Source organism: Corvus moneduloides, chromosome 4 (assembly GCF_009650955.1).
Source record: "Corvus moneduloides isolate bCorMon1 chromosome 4, bCorMon1.pri, whole genome shotgun sequence".
NCBI classification, from domain to species: domain Eukaryota; kingdom Metazoa; phylum Chordata; class Aves; order Passeriformes; family Corvidae; genus Corvus; species Corvus moneduloides.
Genome location: NC_045479.1, coordinates 63,300,932 through 63,321,978, shown reverse-complemented (window position 1 = coordinate 63,321,978; position 21,047 = coordinate 63,300,932). Strand labels below are relative to the sequence as shown.

At 37.0% G+C, this 21,047-nt stretch overlaps 1 protein-coding gene across 11 annotated transcripts in view; it reads left to right on the top strand.

Annotated features, from left to right (window-relative positions):
* MAGI2 (membrane associated guanylate kinase, WW and PDZ domain containing 2) overlaps window positions 1-21,047 on the top strand; it is a 726,260-nt gene that overhangs the window by 417,650 nt on the left and 287,563 nt on the right. For all 11 annotated transcript variants that reach the window (XM_032106792.1, XM_032106787.1, XM_032106785.1 and 8 more), the window contains one exon: window positions 12,415-12,534. In XM_032106792.1, the coding sequence (XP_031962683.1) occupies window positions 12,415-12,534 (120 nt within the window). The remainder of the gene's footprint in view (window positions 1-12,414; window positions 12,535-21,047) is intronic.

Sequence of the window (21,047 nt, the reverse complement as noted above, 5' to 3'; positions counted from 1 at the left end):
CAGATGCTAGTTCTTGCTAACTGTTTGGAGATAAAATAACTGCTCTAGTGACTACTGAATTGAATGTTGCAAGGTTGATTATTACAAATCATCATATCAGAAAAGGAAGCCTCACTGTATATGAAAAGCATCAATTTTTGTTATCCAACCAGAGTAACCTTACTACTCACCAATAACTTTTCTTTCAGCTTTGTCAAATACAAGAAAAACATCAAGGTCACACCTGGAACTGAAATCTTTCAGGTTGTTGCACGCCCTTCTTTATTCAGATACAACATTTATGTTTACCTGGAATAAGGGATTTGTCCGTTTTTTGGATCATGTAGTCCTCGTGAAACAACCTTCACCAGTGCTTTAGTTCCACCTCAGAAAAAATTCCTGTTGGAGATAAGAATAGCAGTGGGCTTCCAACATTCAGAATTATGTGACTTTTTTTTCCTCAATTCCACTGTATTTGACTCCTTTGAAGTTAAATCTAAGCTTATTTTTTTTTATCTATCTTCAAAAGAAGAATGAACAAGGTTTTAAAATTTCTTTTAAAAAAATTAAGATAGTCATAATATCTAAGTTTGCATCATGCACTTTGAAGTTTGTGAGTATGCTATAAAATAATGACTGTATAAATCATTTAATCAACTTGTCGAAGAATGGTTTTGTGGTTTGTTTTTTTTTTAGTGTGAGTTAAACTGGAAATAGTTTTTTTCTAAAAACAGATGGGAAAAAATCTGTTTAAAATACTTGCTTTTTATGAGAAGTAACTTTTTTAGGGAGAATAATTTAATATAAAAACTAAGATGGTTTCAAAATAATAGATTTCTGAATACCATGGTAGAAGTGCTCCATGATGCATTCACTGAGCTGAAAGAATAGATATTCTCTTCTACTCTTTAAAACTGGACTTTGTGAACCAGAAAAATAAAACACTGTGTTTCCTTGGAATTTACTTCATAAGGTCATAGTTCAATGAAAACTTTATTCTCTATGAGAAACAGTGGAAGAAAAAGAGGGGAAAAAAAGTGATTTCTTAGGGGTTGGTACCCACATGACGTGGCTAACCAATGTTCTTCTTAATAGATCCCTGGGGGTGGATTAAAATTATCTATGTTTGTAAATATATATATATATATATATATATATATATATATATATATAGTAATATTGTAATATATATATATTTGTAAAAAAATATATATATATATGTAGGGTTTATTTTAGAACCATTTGGTTGTGTTTGGTTGCAGAGGAAAGCACGTATGTAGCCATTTTGGCTATCGTTATCTATAGTAATAAAGCAATAAGAAAGCATAAAAATATCACTTATGAAAATCTGTAAGGGAAAAGAAAGAAAGAGAAAGACAACCACCCACAGAGCTCACAACCAGACTTGTTTGTTACAACACAGTTAACCATTGATCAAAGTGATGGTCTTGATCCATAGGGGGTGGGGGAAGAAGCCCCCAAAGCACAAAGTCCCGTGGGTTAAAATAGGCTCGGGCTGGGTGGGGACGCCCAGGTACCTTCCCTGTGTGGAGGGGAAGTTTTATACTGTCTCTTGCAACAGCCTCCAGGTCTGTTGAAGCCCTTTTAGATCCCGTGCAGTCATCTGGTGGAACACCTCAGAAATGGGTCTGGGGACACTTTGGGGGTCTTTGATAGTTTAGAGCACTTTCTAAGACACGTCTCACCGCAGTCAAGCCAGTAATGCCCCATCAGACCTGCCTGGGGGAGCAGGGGCACTTTTACCCCTGAGCAGAGGACAATGACCATTATATCTTTATATAAGATATATATGCACCATCCCCGACTGCAGGGTTTGAGCCTCCCTCTCAGGGGTGCAAACCTGGCCTCAGCAAATGAGTCTGTGGGCTTTGGCCTCCCCCTGCTGAACCCAGCCAGAGCTGTTTTTCAACATAGCTGCTGAGAAAGGCTTCCCTTGTGGGTACACTCTTCTCCCTCCAGGCTTGTTTACTTCTCCTCAGACTTGAGATAACTGGACAATAATACCAGATTTATCTTATCTCAAGTTCCTGTCAGGTGACTTAACTCACAGTCCATTTCCAGTCAGGAGATGGAAAGGGTTTGGCTTTGGTGGTCACAGATGAGCGGTTCCTTCTTTGCACAATTTGCTACAGTGGACAGAAGTCACTTGGGGATTTTAACAATGTTTAAGCTGTTAACCATAACATTTCAGTCTCTCACAGGGGTTCACACCATTAGTGTGTATATCTTACTTTTACTGTTTGTACTGGAAAGCAAGAGGAGGAAAGGGGGAACAAGACGTTTTGTCTTATTCTAGAAGCAGACGAGAAAACATGGGCTTGCTCTGCCAGGGTGCCCGAGAGGTGCAGCCTTCAGCAGTCTGTAGCCTTCAGATGAGAAATGTGCTTCCACAGGAACAGAGCAGTGCTGCCATGGGAAGCAGTCCCACAGCATGACTTCTGCTTCTGCTCAAAGCCCTCCACGGCATGTGGTGGCATCCCACAGTAAGAAATCCTGTCTAGCGCTGATGGGATCCCTACTGAGGGAATAGCATTCTCTGTATCTCAGCTGAGCATTTGCTCTGCTGTCTGGATAGCAGCTGGCCATGAGGGATTTCAGCTGGGCATCTACTGGAAGTGTTGCACACAGTATTGCACAGCCACTCATTCATTTCTTCGAACTTGGTCAGTAAAAATGACTGCAACAGTATCTGCTGTTTCGTATGAGCATCTTTTTGTCACCAAACCAAGGTCTAGTCCAGTGTCTGGTGAATGGTGCAGAGTTTTGGCTGTATATATTGTATATATTGTTTCATACTATTGATTCATTATTAATTGTTCTGTATTATTGACACAAATTTAAACACCTGAATTGAGTTTGGTTAAGGATACATGTGTGGATGGTTTCTATGGTATCCTATTTCATAGTCCCTCTTTTAATGCCTCTCAAAGTAAGACTGTAGATTTAGAAAATCCATTTTTAAATATTTCCAGAGTTTTAGTAGCTAACAACTTCACAAATCCTTTTAAGATGTTCTATTAAATAGACATTATACAGAGTGGCTGGCTTCGTAGTTTTGAATAAAATATACAAAGCAAACAAGAATATTAGTGTTTTTTCCATTGAAAAGTTATTATTGCAGGCATTGCAGAACCTTTCAAGATACACTATGGTGTGAGTATGATTTAAGAGAGTTCTTCAGCTCTGTGTGGTAATAAGTACAAGCTGCATAACAGAAGTCATCCATAAGAGTTTATTTATAATGTTAATAAAATCAAATGGTATAAAAGCAGGTTCTGTTGTTGATAGCAGAAATGTTGTCCTTTAGTCTAGAAGTGATGCATTTCCAGGATTTCTGGAAGTGTATTTGAATGATGTGCAGTTTAAGTAGATGTTTTTGCATCACAGTTGAACAAACCATCCCAAATCTCTCTTTATTATATTTCCACTGATGATCCAATCTGTTGAACCATCAGCAGGAATAACAAATTTGCTAAGACTAGACAAAAATTTAGCTGTAATATCTCACTGTTTAGCAGAGATACACATGCCAACAGACTACTATGCAAGTAGTTCTCTAACTATATCATCTATCCTCTTGAAGAGCTGCAAAATTCAGACATTTCTCAGAAAAGACTATGTTCTTCTAAAGACCGTAAGAAACCGTTTTCTAATTAAGCTTTTCTAGTAGTAGAAAGCATTTTGCATGTGATTAGGTGAACCTCTATTTTATTAGTAAGATCAAAAGGATCTCATTAGCAGGTGATTTTTATAAATCTGTGTGGAAACATAAATGTTCATGCATACATGATTCTCTCATCATGATGCCCTAATGTATGTCTTCATTATTCAGATAGTTCTCTTTTGCACATATATATTCATTTTCATGTAAAACCTATTCTTTATAGTTGTAATAAAGATTTATGGGGCTGTAAACAGCTATGTACCATAGTAATCAAAGTCTAAATGTACAGAAGAGGTAAAAGTTTATCATAGTGTTTTAGTTTATATCTTTACCTGAAAGTGAAAATCAATGAAAGAAGAACAATAACTATCTAAAGCATGTACAAAAAAAAAAAAAAAATCTTGGAGTCTATTAATTATTTATTAGCTCAACATGTTCCTAATTAACCAAAATAAAAACCCCAGACTTCCTACACCACAATTTACCACTCATTAATCATCAGATTTTCAAATTTTTGTTCTTAAATGTTTTTTATAGCAGTTCACTGCTTTCTTTCATATATGTTTGGAAAGCTGATATGGAATTTTAGTTTTCTAATAAGCATGAAAGATATTGGGACATATTTCTGGGTATTTTCTAAGGCATTAACATGTTTTATGAATAAAATCCTAGTGTATTCTGGAGCTTCCTGGCTTGTACTAATTCTTGCCTTAAAAAAAACAATCTAACAACCAATCAAACAAAACACAAAATCCTCTTTGGGCAATAGTGTAGAAACCAAAATTATTCATAACTGATTTTCCTTCTTTTTATCTTTTCCACTTTTTGAGCATTGAAAATCAGATTGCTTTAGGGACTTGGCTAACCCCTGTAAGGTCTATATTTCCAAATGCCTGAACAGCCAATTTCACAATTTGGCATTTTCCAGGAATTACATAGAATATCATTTAAGGGTCTACGATACCTGCATTAGCAACAACTTTTCTTATTTTTTTTTCACAAGTATTTTCTGCAGTTATCCATGCCTAACTTTACACAAAGTATTCACATTTCTCTGTTATTAGGTTTTATCTTCGAAGTTTGTTGTTAATGTTTTGAAAACTACTCTTGGCAAATAATATTCATTCAATAATGAAAAAGAAGATATTTTATTTGCTAAAATGCTGTATTGGCAATGAAACTTGGATATCTGGCTTAATACTGGGTCAGAGTTCTTCTTAAAGAAAGTACCCTGCAGACTTAATGAGAATTCACCAACTGCAGGAAAGTGTCCCAACTCATGCCACAATAACCAGCAATGTCACATACCCTTGAAGAGGGAACACCCAGGGTGTCAGTGCCTGCCACAGGACAAGAGCACAAAGTGCAATATTCAAGTCCTTGCACTGTGTAATGGGTAACTGGATATGCCACAATTTATCCCAAAGAAAAGTCTCCAAATATCTGTCTCAGTGCACAGCTGTTGTGCTGCATTTCTTATCTGGGTTCTTCTTGCCAATTAGTTCCAGTGGTCCTCTCATAATTAACCAAATAAATAAACAAATATATAATGTTCCTGCCTGCAGTCCTTAGCTAGAACTACTGTCATTCCCATCTCTCAGTTTTACTTTTCTGTTCAGCTCCAATATGACTTAATTTTACAGTGCATAAATTATCTTAGGGCTGTTCACTGTCTGTCACATTGCACGAAACCAAAAGAACAAATAGAAAACCCAGGCTGTGTTAAATCAGAAGCAGATGCATATTGAATCTAGAAATCATTTTAAGAAAGGTATTTGAAAGGATATATGCATCTGGAATCTAATAATGGTCCTAACCACCAGGCGGGAGCTTATCTAGCTTTCCTAATGCATATGTCTCAAATTTAGATATGATGAAGATCTAAAGAATCATTCAAAGAATGCATATTCCATAAAGGTCATGCTTTATATCTGTTCCTATGGGCATTGTAAATCTCAAATTCAGAATTTTTTTGTTTCTGTTTTACACTATAAAATATAAAATATATTGTCCTAAGCATTCTGTGGTTTTGTAGAATGTCTGCACTACAACCTAGAGCACAGTCCCTTAAGACTGCTTTTCAGTCTTATGTTTTGCTTCTTCAGCAAAAGTCAAAATGTATCCAACGTCATGAATCCCAAATTATAACAGAAACTGTTAAAACCATGGGTCAGGCTTTTATTTTCTTTCTAAAGGTTTCTTTTGATATGAATCAAATTCTCCACCTAATTTCATTGGACAACAGATTGAGCCATGTAGTTAATCTATTACTTCTGCTACTCTCTGGATGCTAATTATACACAGGGATTGCAAAACCTCCTTTTTAGCTCATATGAATTAAGCACCTAGAAATGAAGCTTCTAGTTCTGTGATGAAGTATGGCTAAGTGCTTTTCACTTTCTACCAAAACTTGATCAGAAAATCCAGGAGATAGAAAAAACACACTGCTTCTTCAAAATAACATCTGATTTTTCCCTCTGCGTACAGGTAACTTTGCAAATAATGCTGCAGTCTCACAGCTCAGCAGTTGCTAAATGCCTGGCTTTCACAGAATGGTTGAGGTTGGGAGGGACCTCTGGGGATCATCTTGGCCAGCCTCCTGCTAAAGCATGTTCACCTACACCAGGTTGCACATAATTGTGCCCAGGCAGGTTTTGAATATCTTCAGAGAAGACTCCACAGGCTTCTGGGCAGCCTGTTCCACTGCTCTGTCTCTCTCACAGTAAAGTTTTATGTCGTATTCAGATGGAACTTCCTGTTTCAGTCTGTGCCCATTGACTGTTCTGTCACTGGGCAGTGCTGAAAAGAATCTGGCCCCATCCTCTTAACACCTGCCCTTAAGATATTTGTATGCATTGATCAGATCCCCTCTCAGATGTGTTCTTGCCTCACTGTAGAGCATTGAGCATCTTTACTAAATTTGTATTGATTAACGTCCAGATCTTCATCAGGATTACATTTGCCAACAACCTGTTTATTAATGTGGTTTGAAACTACTACGCCTGAAAAACATTTTCGGGAATCTGGAATTCATTTCTTTGCTTCTGCAGCTTTTTTTTTATAGCAATACATCAGAGAAATTGCTGGTATTGCACACTGAGAAAAGGGAAACACTTTTATTCTTCATGACTATTGGCAAGAAGGGACTTACGCCATTGTGGTTTATGTTGTTGTTATGAGAATTGTCATAAACACTTGAAGCTTCAGGCTTTGTAGTATATCTAAAATCACTTTACTTGAAAATTATGTTTATTATTCTCTTCAGCTGGAAATTCAGTAGATCAAGACAAATGTGGTGCTTCTCTGCTTAATTCAGTTAGTAATTTGACAAGATAGGTATAATTTCCCATACGTTTCAGTTCCCCACTGTAATAGTGTTCCAGAGTAATTTGGCAAACAAATAAAGGAGCTAATTAAGTATTGTTGAATTTTTCTAAGGCAAAGTGTATAGAAGGTCATACCAAGGGCTCAGCTGAAGTTTATTAAAGATTAGCAGTCTGTTTCTGCAGGAGGGATCCCTCCAGCTACTGTAATGTGTGACAGCCTGACGTACCATGTTCCACAACAAGCTGTTGTGCAGACCAGAGTTACAGAACAAATTTTCAGTAGATTGTCTAATAAAAGGGCTTCATATGTTAAAGGCATTTTTCTCTTTGCATTTTATTACATTTGGAGCAGATAAGCAAATTAAGACATGATTGACTTCCATACATTTGGAAAATTACTTTAGAAGTAGGTCATTATGCAAAAAGGACTAGGTTATTTCTGTGCTCTTCATTTACTCTAAATCCTTGTGGCAAAGACACACCTTTGCTTTTGAATTTACCTCATCTGGTAGGAACCAATCTGTGAATCCAAATACAAATCAGCTAAATACATATGACAATGTTTGAATAGTGGTGTGCCATGTTTGCCCTTAACTTACCAAAAAAAAGTAGTAATTTAAATATTTATAACATGCCTGTAAGCTTGGAGCATTGAAACCTGTGAATACAGTCTGTGAGTCGGTATTGGACCATGCAGGGAGTAAGGCCTTTACTTCTACTTTCCTGACCATCATATAGACTGTACAGGGACCCAACCAGTGCAGTATTATCCTTGTAATGCTGCTAAAGACTGTAAAATATAGATTATTTACTGAAAGGATGAAGTGTTCCTTAAAATGTGTCCATGGTACTGAGCAAAGAGCAGCTTTCTGAGTCTTTCCTGTCATAGTTCTGGGAGTTTTAACTAATATTCTTATGTTGACACATAAATAAATTAGCCTCTTTTCCATAACTACTTGGAGTTAGCAAAAAAAGAAATATTGAGGGAGCACCTTTCCTGCTTTTGAAAGTAGCAGAGTTGGACAGAGACTGTGACGACTCAGTGCCTCTAAGAAGTAGAAATATGTTCCAAGTTAGGTTGTGCGCCTTGCTCCCAAATAAGCACTAAAATTTTATAATTATGTGATCAAATTCTGAGATTAAAAAGAGACATAGAAACTCCTAGTTGTTCTCCTACCTCTACAAACTGGTGTGGGGCTTTCCAGCCCTGGAACTCTTCTAGAATCAATAATTCTATACTTTTTTACCAGTAAAGGTAATCTGGACTGAATACTACATGAACTGACCATTTTCCAATCCAGAAGTCAACATAAAAGTTCCATTTAATTTATTGTTCCCCAAGCTCATAAAAGCATTGCTTTATTGCTATTAAATTAAAACACTTCTTTTTTTTTATACAGGTAAAGATTTCTTACATGTCTAAATGCCTGCCCTCAGGTGCCTTAAACTCAGTTAAAAGAAAAATACTCTTTCAGAGGCTATTTATGTAAACAGCACTGAATTCCTCTCCTGGAATATAGCACCATCCTACAACACCACACTGAAGCCTGCACTGAAGTATGGCAAATCATAATTCCCCTGTAGAAGAGAAGAAACCAGCTGCAAAGGCAAAGGGTCTTTTTAAAACATAATAATAATAAAAAGATATAACACATACCTTAAATATCTCTGAATTGTACCAACTATCCATCTTGAAGCTATAAATCCAAACAAAGTAGTTGCTCACTGAATGAACTTAATACTGGTTTTGAGAGCAGATTGATGAATGATGCTAGTAGTGGTCGTGAATTCAAGGAAGATCAATATCAGTCCAGATTTTGTAGACCAAGATCCTGCAATTTCTAAGGTACCTACAGGTTGTGTGACAGCACTTGCATGCCTGGACTGGTCGTGGTTACTTGAGAGCTTCTCATTTTGTGTCTTCAATAGCACCAATAAATTGTACTCATCAGAAATATGCATAGTGCAAATACCCCTTGTTGGTTTTGGTCCTGAAAGATCTAAAAGGATCATATTCTTTCATTATGGAATTCAAAGATTATTTTTCATAGGCTACCATGGTAACAAAATGGTAACTGAGTTCTTTTCTCCCTTTTGCATTAATAAAGGGCTAAATATTATAAGTAGTAAAAACTGTGTCCTATTAAGCCTTGATGCTGCATAACAAAAGATGTGTCTGCAGAAATGAAAGGCTTGGAATTAGTCCTTTGTTTTAAGTCTTGATTCAACAGCGGGTTTTGGCCTGCTTATCCGTCTATATGAATGTAGTTAAAATCTATTAAGAAGTGTAGCTCTAGGTTAAAGGAAAGAATTTGCCTGTGGTCTGTAAGATTCCAATATATAGGTCTCAATGTTTGGACCTTGATGGGTGTTTAAGATGCTCCAGTAACTGTGTCCAACTCTGTAAACATGCACATTACAAAGTCCATGGTGCTTACAGAAAACTATAAAGGAGGACAGAAGTATTATTAGCAACAACTCAGTTCCTCCAGGGTGAAAGAGTAAAAGAGGCAAAAAGCATTGGTTATTCCATTAGCCAGGGAGTTGCTTTAACCATTTCCAAGATCTCAGGTCCTCCAGCCTGAGGGAATGAGAGCAGATGCGGGAAGGAAATGGGACTCAGCAAGATTTCATCAAGAGCAATAAATTTCTGCTGGGGATGGAAACTGCTGTACCTAGGGTGAGAGTCACCCTGAGCTCACACAACTATTGATCATGGTTTGGTCCTTTCTCCATTTTGTTGCAGGAAGTGACTGCTTTATCTTTTATAGGCTGCAGCCCTCAGTACACAATGCAGTGCAGGGCTCTTGGAGCAGGCTCCCTGAGGACTGTGAGAGGGTGGAACCATCCAAGTGACAGTGTTGTCTCCTGGTGTTGTCTAAGCAGATTAGACAGAATATTTAATTAATAGTTAAGTAATGCAAGGCATATGCAAAATGTATCATATCTGTACTGTATCTGAAAAAAGCTTGACTAAGTAATATAAGGGCAGAAAGATTAAGTCTGTAGCTTCCAACTTGAGAGGGGGATTCAGAACTGAATTACATTACACTTTTCTAGGCAAGTTGACCCAAGACTGTGACCAAAGTGGAGAAACATAGGGATGACCAAGTCTGTTGTTTGACTTCCTGTGAGACTTTGTCATCATCCCTCATGAATGACTGCTGAATATCCATGAGTTTAAAACAAACTAGAGTGTATTAACACTTAGTAGCATAAAATCATTAAAAATTTCACTTGTGAAGGAGCTCTTTATATCATCTTTCCAACTTTCCACTCAAAGCAGGCCTTAGGTTTTATGTAACTTGTATTTTTGTTTGATTAGTAAACTGGTAATCCTAGCTTGGCTACATAACACAAATATTGTAGAAAGAGTAAGTTAGAGATACTCATCTAATATGCCAGCTTCCTCCCTGTGCCATGTCTGGGAATAGCCTTGATTTGCCAGAGTGTTTTTGAGGAAGATACAGTTCCTGTCAATATTCTTTGATAGTAAAAAATTTCTCGAGGGAGAGCACACAGATCAAACATCTGATGTCTGTGCTGTTAGCAGAGCTCCTGGGAGCTCAGTGGCACACCAGAATCCCTGTGCTTCAACATAGTTCTCACAAAGGGTTGGAGATCTTTGGGGATGCTGCTGCATGGGAAATAAATTCAGCATTCTTATGAACAATCCAGGTCTCTGAGTACTTTAACCATATCATCTCCAAAACACAAGAGTAATCACAGAATCACAGAGTGGGTCAGGTTGGAAGGGACCACAGTGGGTCATCTGTTCCAACCTCCCTGCTCAAGCAGGGTCATCCCAGAGCACTTAGCACAGGATTGCATCCAAATGGTTCTGGAATATCTGCCAGGAGGAAGATTCTACACCCTGTCTGGGCAACCCGTTCCGGTACTCGGTCACTGCTCAGTGAAGAAGCTCTTCTAAATATTCAGATGGAACTTCCTGTGCATCAGACACTGCCTCATGTCCTAGTGGTTGGCACCACTTAGCAGAGCCTGGCTTTATCCTCTAGGCATCCTCTTGGCATCCTCTTTAGATATTTATACACATTAATGAGGTCTCCTCTCAGCCATCTCCTCTCAAGGCTGAACAGGCCCAACTCTCTCAGCTTTTACTCATCAGAGAGATTCTCGAGTCCCCCCAGTCATCCTTGTTGCCCTCCATTGTATCCAGTTCAGGAGCTCCACTTCTCTCTTGTACTGAGGAGCCCAGAATTGCATACAGTACTCCAGATGGACAGAGTACTCTAGATAATAGTATGAAAATTCCCAGAAATTAACAGCCAGTTTTAGTTGTAAATGTTGAGATGAGAAGGGAATTGGAATCTGAGAAAATGAGGGAAGGGTCTTATAGATTTATCAAAATATATTCCCCATGTTAGGTACTGAAATATTAGCTTGACAGGCTCATTCAGTCTTTGCCATGGACTTCAGGCTGTCTCTGAGGAGAAGAAGGTCTCTATGACAGGCAATTGGGTTAACCTAACAGTTCTATGTCTCTGTGTCTTCAAATAACAGAAAGGAGATTGGACAGGTTTCTAGCCACTTCCCAATGTCAATAGTCTTTAAACCAAACCCTGCATGTGTGATGTAATCAGTACAGTATTGATAAAGAATTTATTAAGATATTTCGAACACTCTGAGACTGAAGAGAACCTAAAACACTCCCATTTCCAAACAGAATTTTGAGACTTATTTAGTGGTTTCAATCAAGGCAGGGGTAGTCTGACCACAATAAACTGGATCATTAGGAAATCAGGTCAATTTCAGACTCTTCCTTGCTAACATCCCAACTTCTGCTAGCTAAGCCAAGTCACTTCTCAGGCTGTGTGTAATATTGTCTGTCAGCTTTTATGGAGTTCTGTCTTCCAGAGATGACAATAGAGGCAATAACTAAATATAAACACCTTTGCAGTGTGACAGCACGGTTAGCAGGTGATTTGAATCCCACAGGCCCTGAAGCCTAACCATTTGTCAAGTTCACTTATGGCACTGAAACAAGCAATGTGAATATAACCCTTACAGATTTACTTACAGAACTATTATTTTGTGTTCTAAATAAATGTTTAGAATATCATGAAACAGATTAATTGTAGACAAGACTGTTTTGTGTTACCTCTGAATGCCTGATATCACTAAGGGTCTCTCTAGTAACATAAAAAGAACAACTGTATGATAGTGAGAATAAACAATATGGATACAAATAATATCTGGCATGATCTTAAACATACATTTCATATACCTCTGTCAGTTTCAGCAAATATAGCTATATTGCTTTGAAAGGCATCCTCACAAGGAAGATGTGCTATGTAAGATGTTGTATAAATGGTTTACTTTGTGAATTTTCCAAAGCTTTCAAAAAGATCATTCTACATTTAGGCCACATGCTTGACAGTGTGTCTTTCATATCATTAATAGGCACCACAAGGCCACATAAGGAGGGGGAAGTCCCTGGTGTGGACTATATTTTCATCACTGTTGAAGATTTTATGGAATTGGAGAAAAGTGGTGCTCTCCTAGAAAGTGGAACATATGAAGGTAAGCATGCTTTTACTGCTAAATTTGTATAATGTTTCCATTGTACTGTTTTCTAATTAGATGGAACTGCACTGGGATATTCTGTTACAAGTGTGTCATTGCTACTGTTATCAGAAATTTGTGAAAAGCCATATGGCCACTATGAAAATATTTTCATATGTAAAAGCTAAATTCATATGGGTTCATTATAATTTTAGTATATTGTAGTGGTTAAGAGAATCTACATTGCATTTACAGGACACAAACAGTAGTCCTTTACACGAAATACTCGAGAACATTTCCACAAAATTTCAGCAAACAGCTGCTTTCCTAACATTCCACAACAGAAATCGGGTGTAAGACTAACACTTTTCCTTTGCACGTGTGATCCTGCAAATATCCATCTACATCAGAAGTTGAAACCTCACTACTTAAGTAACAGAGGAAGAATTTGCTCTGTCTTATGGGCTTTGTAAAGTTATTGAAAAGAACTCATTAATTGTGTAATATGGCAGAGGGACAGGAGCTGTCCTAATGGCTGTTTTAGAGATGCCCGTCTATGGGGCAAAGAGCCAGCAGCTTACTGCATGACGCTGCTTCCCAGGAGAACCTATGATTCATCTGATTTTAAACCTTTTCCAAAACACAGCTATACTGAAAGTGAAACTGTTGTAAAGAGGTGGTCAGTTACATAGCAGGGTATTTTAATAAAACAAGAATAATGGTACACTATTTTAAACCAGATGTTTCTTGGAAATACAGTAGTATTTAAAATAACTGGGTAATGGATAGTGGGTTTTTACTGCAATATGCAGAATTAGAGGAAACGCCCTTTATAGGAAAAATCTGACCCATATACATGGGAATACCTGGGTGAGTAGAGCCACTTTACAGAAATCAGCCCCGTATTTTCACCTTGTAGCAAAAGAAGCAATGAAGACCCTTTTGTCCTGACTTTATCCCTGTTGAGGAAAGCATCTGAAGATAAATAAGGAGCTATTCACCAAAAAAAAATCATTAGCTGTGTTATAAATAGCAGCAAAGATAATTCTTTCCCACCTAATCAGCACAAAGTACCCATTGTGAAGTAAATGAATTTTCATTAAGACTTATATCAATACAGAACTTGTAACAAAGATTTCCATTAAAGAAGATCAAATAAAGGAAAGTATGTAATTTTTCAGGTTTCTACATTTTTCACTACTGTCTGACATCTGACGATACAAGTTACCTAAACATTAATACACCACCACAATTTTACTTTTATCACAGGTTAATTAAATAACAAGCCTTTCTTGAAGTGTCTTTTTGTTACCTTAGGTGTTTGAAAGTAACATTACAGGAGCTTAAGTGTAGCACAAGTCTGTCATTGCTTGCCCATGTAATTTCATTAGTTTGCAGCAAGTTTGTGGAGATTGAACTGCTATGTTAAATTAATTCACAGTGCTCTTCTGTCCCTCGAGGGATACTAAGATGTGTCTTTTAATACCAGCTACCAGAGCTGAGTGGACAGCAAGGTGAAATACTGGTTGAGGAAGTCTGCATAACTCCTCAAACCAGCTGAGGACTCAGCTGAAGAGAGGTCCAAAGTCGTGACTTTGAACATTATTTTCAAAAATAATGACTCTATGTGCAATGTCTGTCACGTCATTTGCTTATCACAGGTGACAAGTTCACTGAAGCCAAGAAATCAGAAACTAAACATGCAACTAACTAAACTCAACGGACCATTTCTGCCTAAATCCTGTCTTTGATTCCCAGGTTTCCTGATCACCAGATGCACATTCTGACAAAAAACAGATAATATATTATCTGCCTGTGCCTTATGGCAAATAATAGGTAACACATGAGAAAATATAACTATTTTACAGATGCTATTTCTCCTGTTCCCATGCACAGATGTTTGGACATGACCATACAAAGTTACGTCCCCAGTTTCCTGGTTAATTCTTGACTGTAACGCCTTCTTTGGGGAAGAATTTTTCTAATCATCCTGTCACAAGTTTTCCTGAGCACATTAGGACTGCAGTGATTAAATTTACTGGTGACAATTAAAACAACCAGAGCAAAGAAATTTTTGATTTCCCTCATGAAGAGAAGATAACTTTTGAATTCTTGCATATATGAAGCAACTTCTGTGAGCATACATACTCTGGGAGATTAATTTTCCTCTTTTATCAACATTGGTTATTGGATTTCTGAAACAAATCAGCCTTCCTTTCAAAGGTTCTCAGTGTTAATAGATTGGTTTGAAGATTTCTTTATTTTTTTGTTTTAAGAAAATCATCCTGTATTTAGCTGTTTCCATATATTGTAGCTGTGTCAGTCTGTGCTGATTCTCTAACCACAACCGCTATGAACCAGTTCATCTCTACCAGAAAAATGTTTTAAAGAATGAGGGATTTCTCATTTAGTTGAGATAAAAAGACAGACTGTGTACGTGTGCTGTTTTTCATCACTTTTTGACTGGAAGGTTTGTTTTCAGTCAATTTGCCTTCTACAGTGTGAATTCCAAAGAGAATCAGTAACATTCAGGTAAGACAGAGGAGAAGGAGATCAAGTGGACACTTACCTGATACTGTTTGTATTGTTCATTGCAGTACTTGGTATTGTTGGGAGGGGGATATTTTCTCATAGTAATGATAAAACCAGTAAAAACAATCAGAAACATTTTGTTCTATTGCAGCAAATAAGAGTTGTGATTCCAGCCTAGACAGGATATAATCTAAAAGTGAAAGCAACATACATTCTTAGATAGAGTTGTATAGTTCTTTTTTTTTTTCTTTGAAGCACACCTGGTTTTTTTAGTTTTAAAATAGATTTTTAAGTTACAAATTCTTTAGAATTAAAAATAGGATACTCTGTGACCTTCTTACTACTTTAGGCTTTGAATACTCCTTTCTTTGTCTACCGCTTCTGTGACGACTGTGAATGACTGTAATATTCCAAAGTGCTGTAGAAAAGCAATAGTATGTTCATGATAAAACTCTACAAATCTCTTTGTTTAGCAGTTTTGCAAATATGAAAATATTTCATTTAAGTAGGACTAAATCCATTATTATTTTGACTTTTCTACTTATGCCTTTTTGAGCAACTGCTGGGAAGAAAGTTTTCTTTATAGATATGAATTATTTTAAGCATAATAATGTTACATAAACAGTTGCTATGTTTTGCAGCTTACCTGTGGCTAAGCTCCCTGTCAATCTAGGTAACATTATTCAGTGCAGAACAAGAGAAAGAATACAAGAGTCAGTTCTACTCTCAGTCAGATTAACAGTCGAAGTCGTTAACTTCAGTGACATTGTCATTGAGTTCTGAATTTGTAATAAAATTACAAATTTTATTATGCACATTTATATAAAATTAAAAATTTATTATACACCAGCACCTTGCTTTTTGAGGCAGGGGCTGTTTGCCTGAAGCACACCAAACATTTACTTCAAGGTCTTTGTATAGCAGCACAACCAAATCCTAAAGGTTTCACTTTGTTTGCTTTTTAGTAGAATTTCAATTTACTGTACTGATTAAAGGAATTCTGAGTTGGCTCAAAATGGTAACTTCATTATCCAACACACTTATGTGGATAACATAACCATGGTTGTATAACCAGAGGAGGAGGGGTTCCTGTGCAGAATGAAAGCCACTCGTGCCAAGTGGACTCATGTAACACAGGAAGACATGCCCCAGCAAAATAACCCACATTCCTTTCCTAGTTTCTGAAATGAAGATCAAAGATGGTCCTTGAATTGACACAATGTGTCAATATGCAGAATAGAAAAAGCTGTGATGAGCAGACAAAGTGTGTGTCTATGTGTGTGTACAGTCTTTTACAACTTCTCTGGTAGGAGGTTTGGCTCAGCATAGTCATCTCTCCGATACGTCAAAACTTGAATGGAGACTTCATGGATCACTGATATCAAATGTTGTTCCCATCTCCTTATTAGATCAGCAAAATTCTTAGCCAGTGCAGCGCATCAGTAGAATGAAAATGAATTGTGTATTGCTTAAGAATGTCAGTGCTCATTAACAGGAATGTAACAGCTTCAATATTTCCGAAACCCAGATATGTTAAGGCACAAGATTGAAGGTTATAGTAAGACATCATTATGAAGAGTTAATTATGTAAGAGTTGAAGTGCAATGCATGCTATGGGTAAAATTGCCACATGCAATGGTAGTACCAGAAATAACAAGAGATGTTCAGTATAAATACTGTAAGAAAAAGAAACATGGTTGTTGGCAATCCATAAGGATAGAAATGTATTTCAAATACGTTAAAGCAAGGGGGATTTTAGCAATGATGACCTCTATAACAAATGAAAACATGAAAAAGCCTGTTCATAACTGTTAAAGATGTGACAAAAATAAGAACATAAATTAATTCAGCCAGTACACTTATCAATAATGCACTAAGTAGAACTCTTTTTTTCTATCAAATTTTTGTTTGGCTCAGAAAATCTCCAGAACAGTTGTCTTCTAAAAGACATCTTATTTGCTGTTAATGTAATAGTCCTTAATTTATTCCATGAAAAGCAATGATTTTAGTTATTGTGACATCAATTTTCTCAAAAATGTGCTTTTTATGATTTGTTTGATTGTTTGGAATTGTCTCAAATTCATTCACTGGTGAAAACTCCACGATCACTGAAGCTATTTCACCACTTATATGATTATGGACTTTCCTTGGCCCCACTGAATTCCATGGTAAATTTCCAGCTGGCTTAAATGAAAACAGAATTTCACCCATGCTTTTTTCTCTGATGGAGTATTGTTTGGCAGAAGGGTGAGTCTTAGCTGGGGTTTCCTTAGCATTCCAGAAATCTGTAATCATTAAATCTTTAAAAAACAGGTTGAATACATCCCATGGATGAAACCTTGGTGTTTTGTATTACTTGCTTATTTGAAGACACAACTTCCAGTTGTTTTAGGCAGTTTTAAGGCGTCAGCATTATAATGAGCTCTGTTGGGGAAGAGAATGTGGGTCACAGCCAATGCCTTTCCTGTGACTCTGCCAACAACTGGCACATAAGCAACACTGGGAGGTGCTCAGATTCCATTCACCTGGAGACAGTCCCCATTCTGTCTCCTTAAGAAGATATTAAGTTTTACATAGGCTATCATTTCTTCTCTCAAGCCAAATTTAGCCTAAACGATCTAAACCCTTCTGTTCAGCTAATGCGTTTTCAATTAACATTTCATTTTAATATCTGTAAATTTTAAAAATGAGTTAAGGACTGCTCCATGTAGGCAATGGAGATTTTAATTACTGCTTTGTGGTGAAAATGGTTTTATAAAGAGCTGGTGTTTGATTCCAGTAGTTTTGATTCCATTCTTCCTTGTAAAAATTGTAAGGTATTCAAAATTCCACCCACTCACTGTATGCAGTGTTCCCTTGTGTGCAGGACATCCTGAGCACTCCACAGCAGATGGATACAAAGGAAATTAATCAACATAAAGATAATGAAATGCTACCCTCCTAAGACCTAAACACAGTAGTTAATGAAATATTCTGATTTAAAATGGAAAACAAAGGATTCATGAGGATAGATGCATAGAGATAAAAATAGAAGTAGTCCTCCAAAAGCCATGTCTTTTAACAGCAGAAAGTGTTTTCAAGGGCATAGAAAAATGAAAAGAGATACTTGGTAGTAAAAATCATATTCCTGTTGGAAGTGCCTCTTGAAGAGGTAGATCTCATAGTAATATGGTCTCAACATTTCACCCCCATATTCAGAGAACATATAACTAGACAGACAACACTATTCTTTGCTCAGGTGTATTCCCAGGATGTAGAGCAGGACCAGGTGCAACAGAGCACAAATTATAGGGGTCTGAGTGCTCCAGAAGCCCTGTCTGCTCGAACAGGCTCACCAAAACAACTGTTAACATACTTTATTTTGTATCAAAGCTAGATCAGCACCAAGAGGATCTCAACTGCAGGGAAATAAAGAAAGAAATTTTGCCCTCATGTCTTTTCCCAAGCTGGGTTGACCACGTGTCAGCTCAGCTAAGACCTCTACCCTAATCTTTAGAATTCTGTGCTGTTACTACCAGAAAAGTATTAACAAACTGAGGTGTCCAGGCAAAAGCAATGCAAATTACTAGGAGAGCTGTAGGGAATAAATTTAGAGAACTCATCAGATAGAGCTTTGTTGAGTAATGATTGAGAAGCTCAGAGAATTTAAAATATGCCCAATGGGTGAATAAAAATAAAACACAGTTGGGCAAATAAGTAACCAGGGCTAATGTGATGAAGCTGGAAAAGATGAATATTTCAATTTAATACTGGGGGAAAAATTTTTCGTACTCATGTGATTTAAAAGCTAAAATAACCTCCAGAGGTGGAGATCCAAGTTTCATCTCTTAGAAATTTTAAAAGTAGTTATTAGTAAAAATATTCCTGCACTAGTAGAGAGATTAATTAAAGGCTGTAGTGTAGTATTGTATGCTTCAGTATAGTATATATTAATGCTGTCTGTGTGACACACTAGGTTTTGATTGTGGGCTTTTTTATAAAACAGGTCACAACCAGTTCATGTTTGCATTTCAGTTACATTTCTAAGTGAACTTTGCCTGCAGTACATATTGTGTAGCTTTAGTTTAAATGCAAACTGTGTTAGAAAAAAACCATCAAACTGTACAGCCTGAGTTTTCGGGCTATCACACTGATAAGGCACATGTACCTGTAGAGATTACAAAAGATGTAAAAGAATTAACCATTCAAATTGCAACTCATTATGATGTGCTCTGCAGAAATGTTTAGCTACATTGCTCAGTTACAGAGATCTCCATTTTTCAATACATTACTGGAAAGACACAATATTTGTTATATCCAGTTGACATGTATTTATCATGTTATGTCTTTGTGAAACTCCTCTAGATTTTATATCCTTTTGGATACTACACATTTATATTTGTGATATTCATCAATATTAAGCATCAGATCACCTTCCTGTATCAAACAGTATTCTGCTAAATACCATAAACTGCAGTCTAAAAAGTGTTTGGGAGGTTCTTTTGAAAACAAATGGAGAAAATCCCCTTTCTGTTTCTCTCAATCTCAGAATTTTCCAAAAATATTGAAGCTTTTGTATTTTCTAAGCACAAGGTATACTGAAGCTTCCACAATACCTTTCTATTAACATCTTCCTATTAATCAAAAGATTATGGGTTTTTTCTGAGCATGTTCCCTAAATCTTTCTTGCCTTTTTTGAAGACTAACAAGTGCCTTCTCTAGTCTTTGCTTTCTTAATCACAACTTTTCAAACGTGATAGAGAATGGTCCCGAAGCAACATCAAGCCAGTTTCCTGGCATTTTCATATGCATCCTATCCAGTCCTATGGACTTGCACATGTCCAGCTGACCTAGTTAGTACCTAATTTGATCCTTCTGTACCATGGGTAGTTTCTGCCATTTTTGGTCCTAAGCAAAGACCTGAATGGCCTGTGAGTGAGCAGCAGACTTTGCCAATAAAGTCTGAGGGAATGAAGTCTGAGTCCTTCACCCTTTCCTACCATAGATTATCCTTTCCTACACTCTCCGTCACTTGGTCTCCTGTCACACTGGCCCACGTTCTCCCCAGTCTTCCTTTACTTGCTGCTGTGGCTGTAAAATCTCTCCTGTTGCCCTTGATGTCCTTCAGCAATCCTGACTCCAGATTTTCTTTGGCCTTCCTAATTCTGCCCTGTGTATCCAGGAAATTATTCTCTATTTCTCCTTGTTTGCCTGTCCCTGCTTCTGCCTTCCAGACACACATGTAGTTTCCTGGGAGCAAAACTGACCCTTAAAGTCTCCCCTTGTTTGCACAATGTTCTATAAAATCAGGATAAGGCCTCTGTATACTAGCAAGGATTGCAGTTTCCATATTTCTATTCTTTCAGCAGAAATTGCTTTGCAGCAAGACACAAAAAAATCCCTTTTATGGCCTTGGAAGAAATTGTGGGGTTTTTTTTAAATCTCACTTTGATTACGCTGTTTCAATAGCAAGGTATTATAAGATTTTGCAGTCCTGGATGCAACCCTGGTCATGGTTGCTATGGTGGACTCCAGACAGGTGAACAAAAGTGTTCATCTTTCTGCCTGCTGGCACAAAATAAGACAGGAAGCATCCTGTCAGAATGACCTTAAAATAATGAAGGACTTTGAGAGAAGTAGGTTGTGCCAAGTGTGAAATAATGCAGTATGAGTGTGGGAAGAAGGCCTGGATTTGTATGGTTAATTGAAAAGAAGGATTCAGCTACTGATACAGCTTTTTCTGCAATACAGTTACATTACTTCCCAAGTGAGCTAATTAAAGCAAGATAAAAGACCAAAAAACCACAAGCACTAAAAGAAGTGTTTGTGTTTCAAAGCAAGGAGTTTCTGATTAAAAACAAAACAAAAAACCCTGAAGATATTAAAAAATTGAACAAAACCTTTCAAGTGTAGGGAAATCTGTATATTTGGTTTACACTGTTTTCAAAAATAATGACTCTATGTTTTACCTTGTGTAAATGAAAGCATAAATAGAACTACAGGGGGTTTTGGCCAATGGA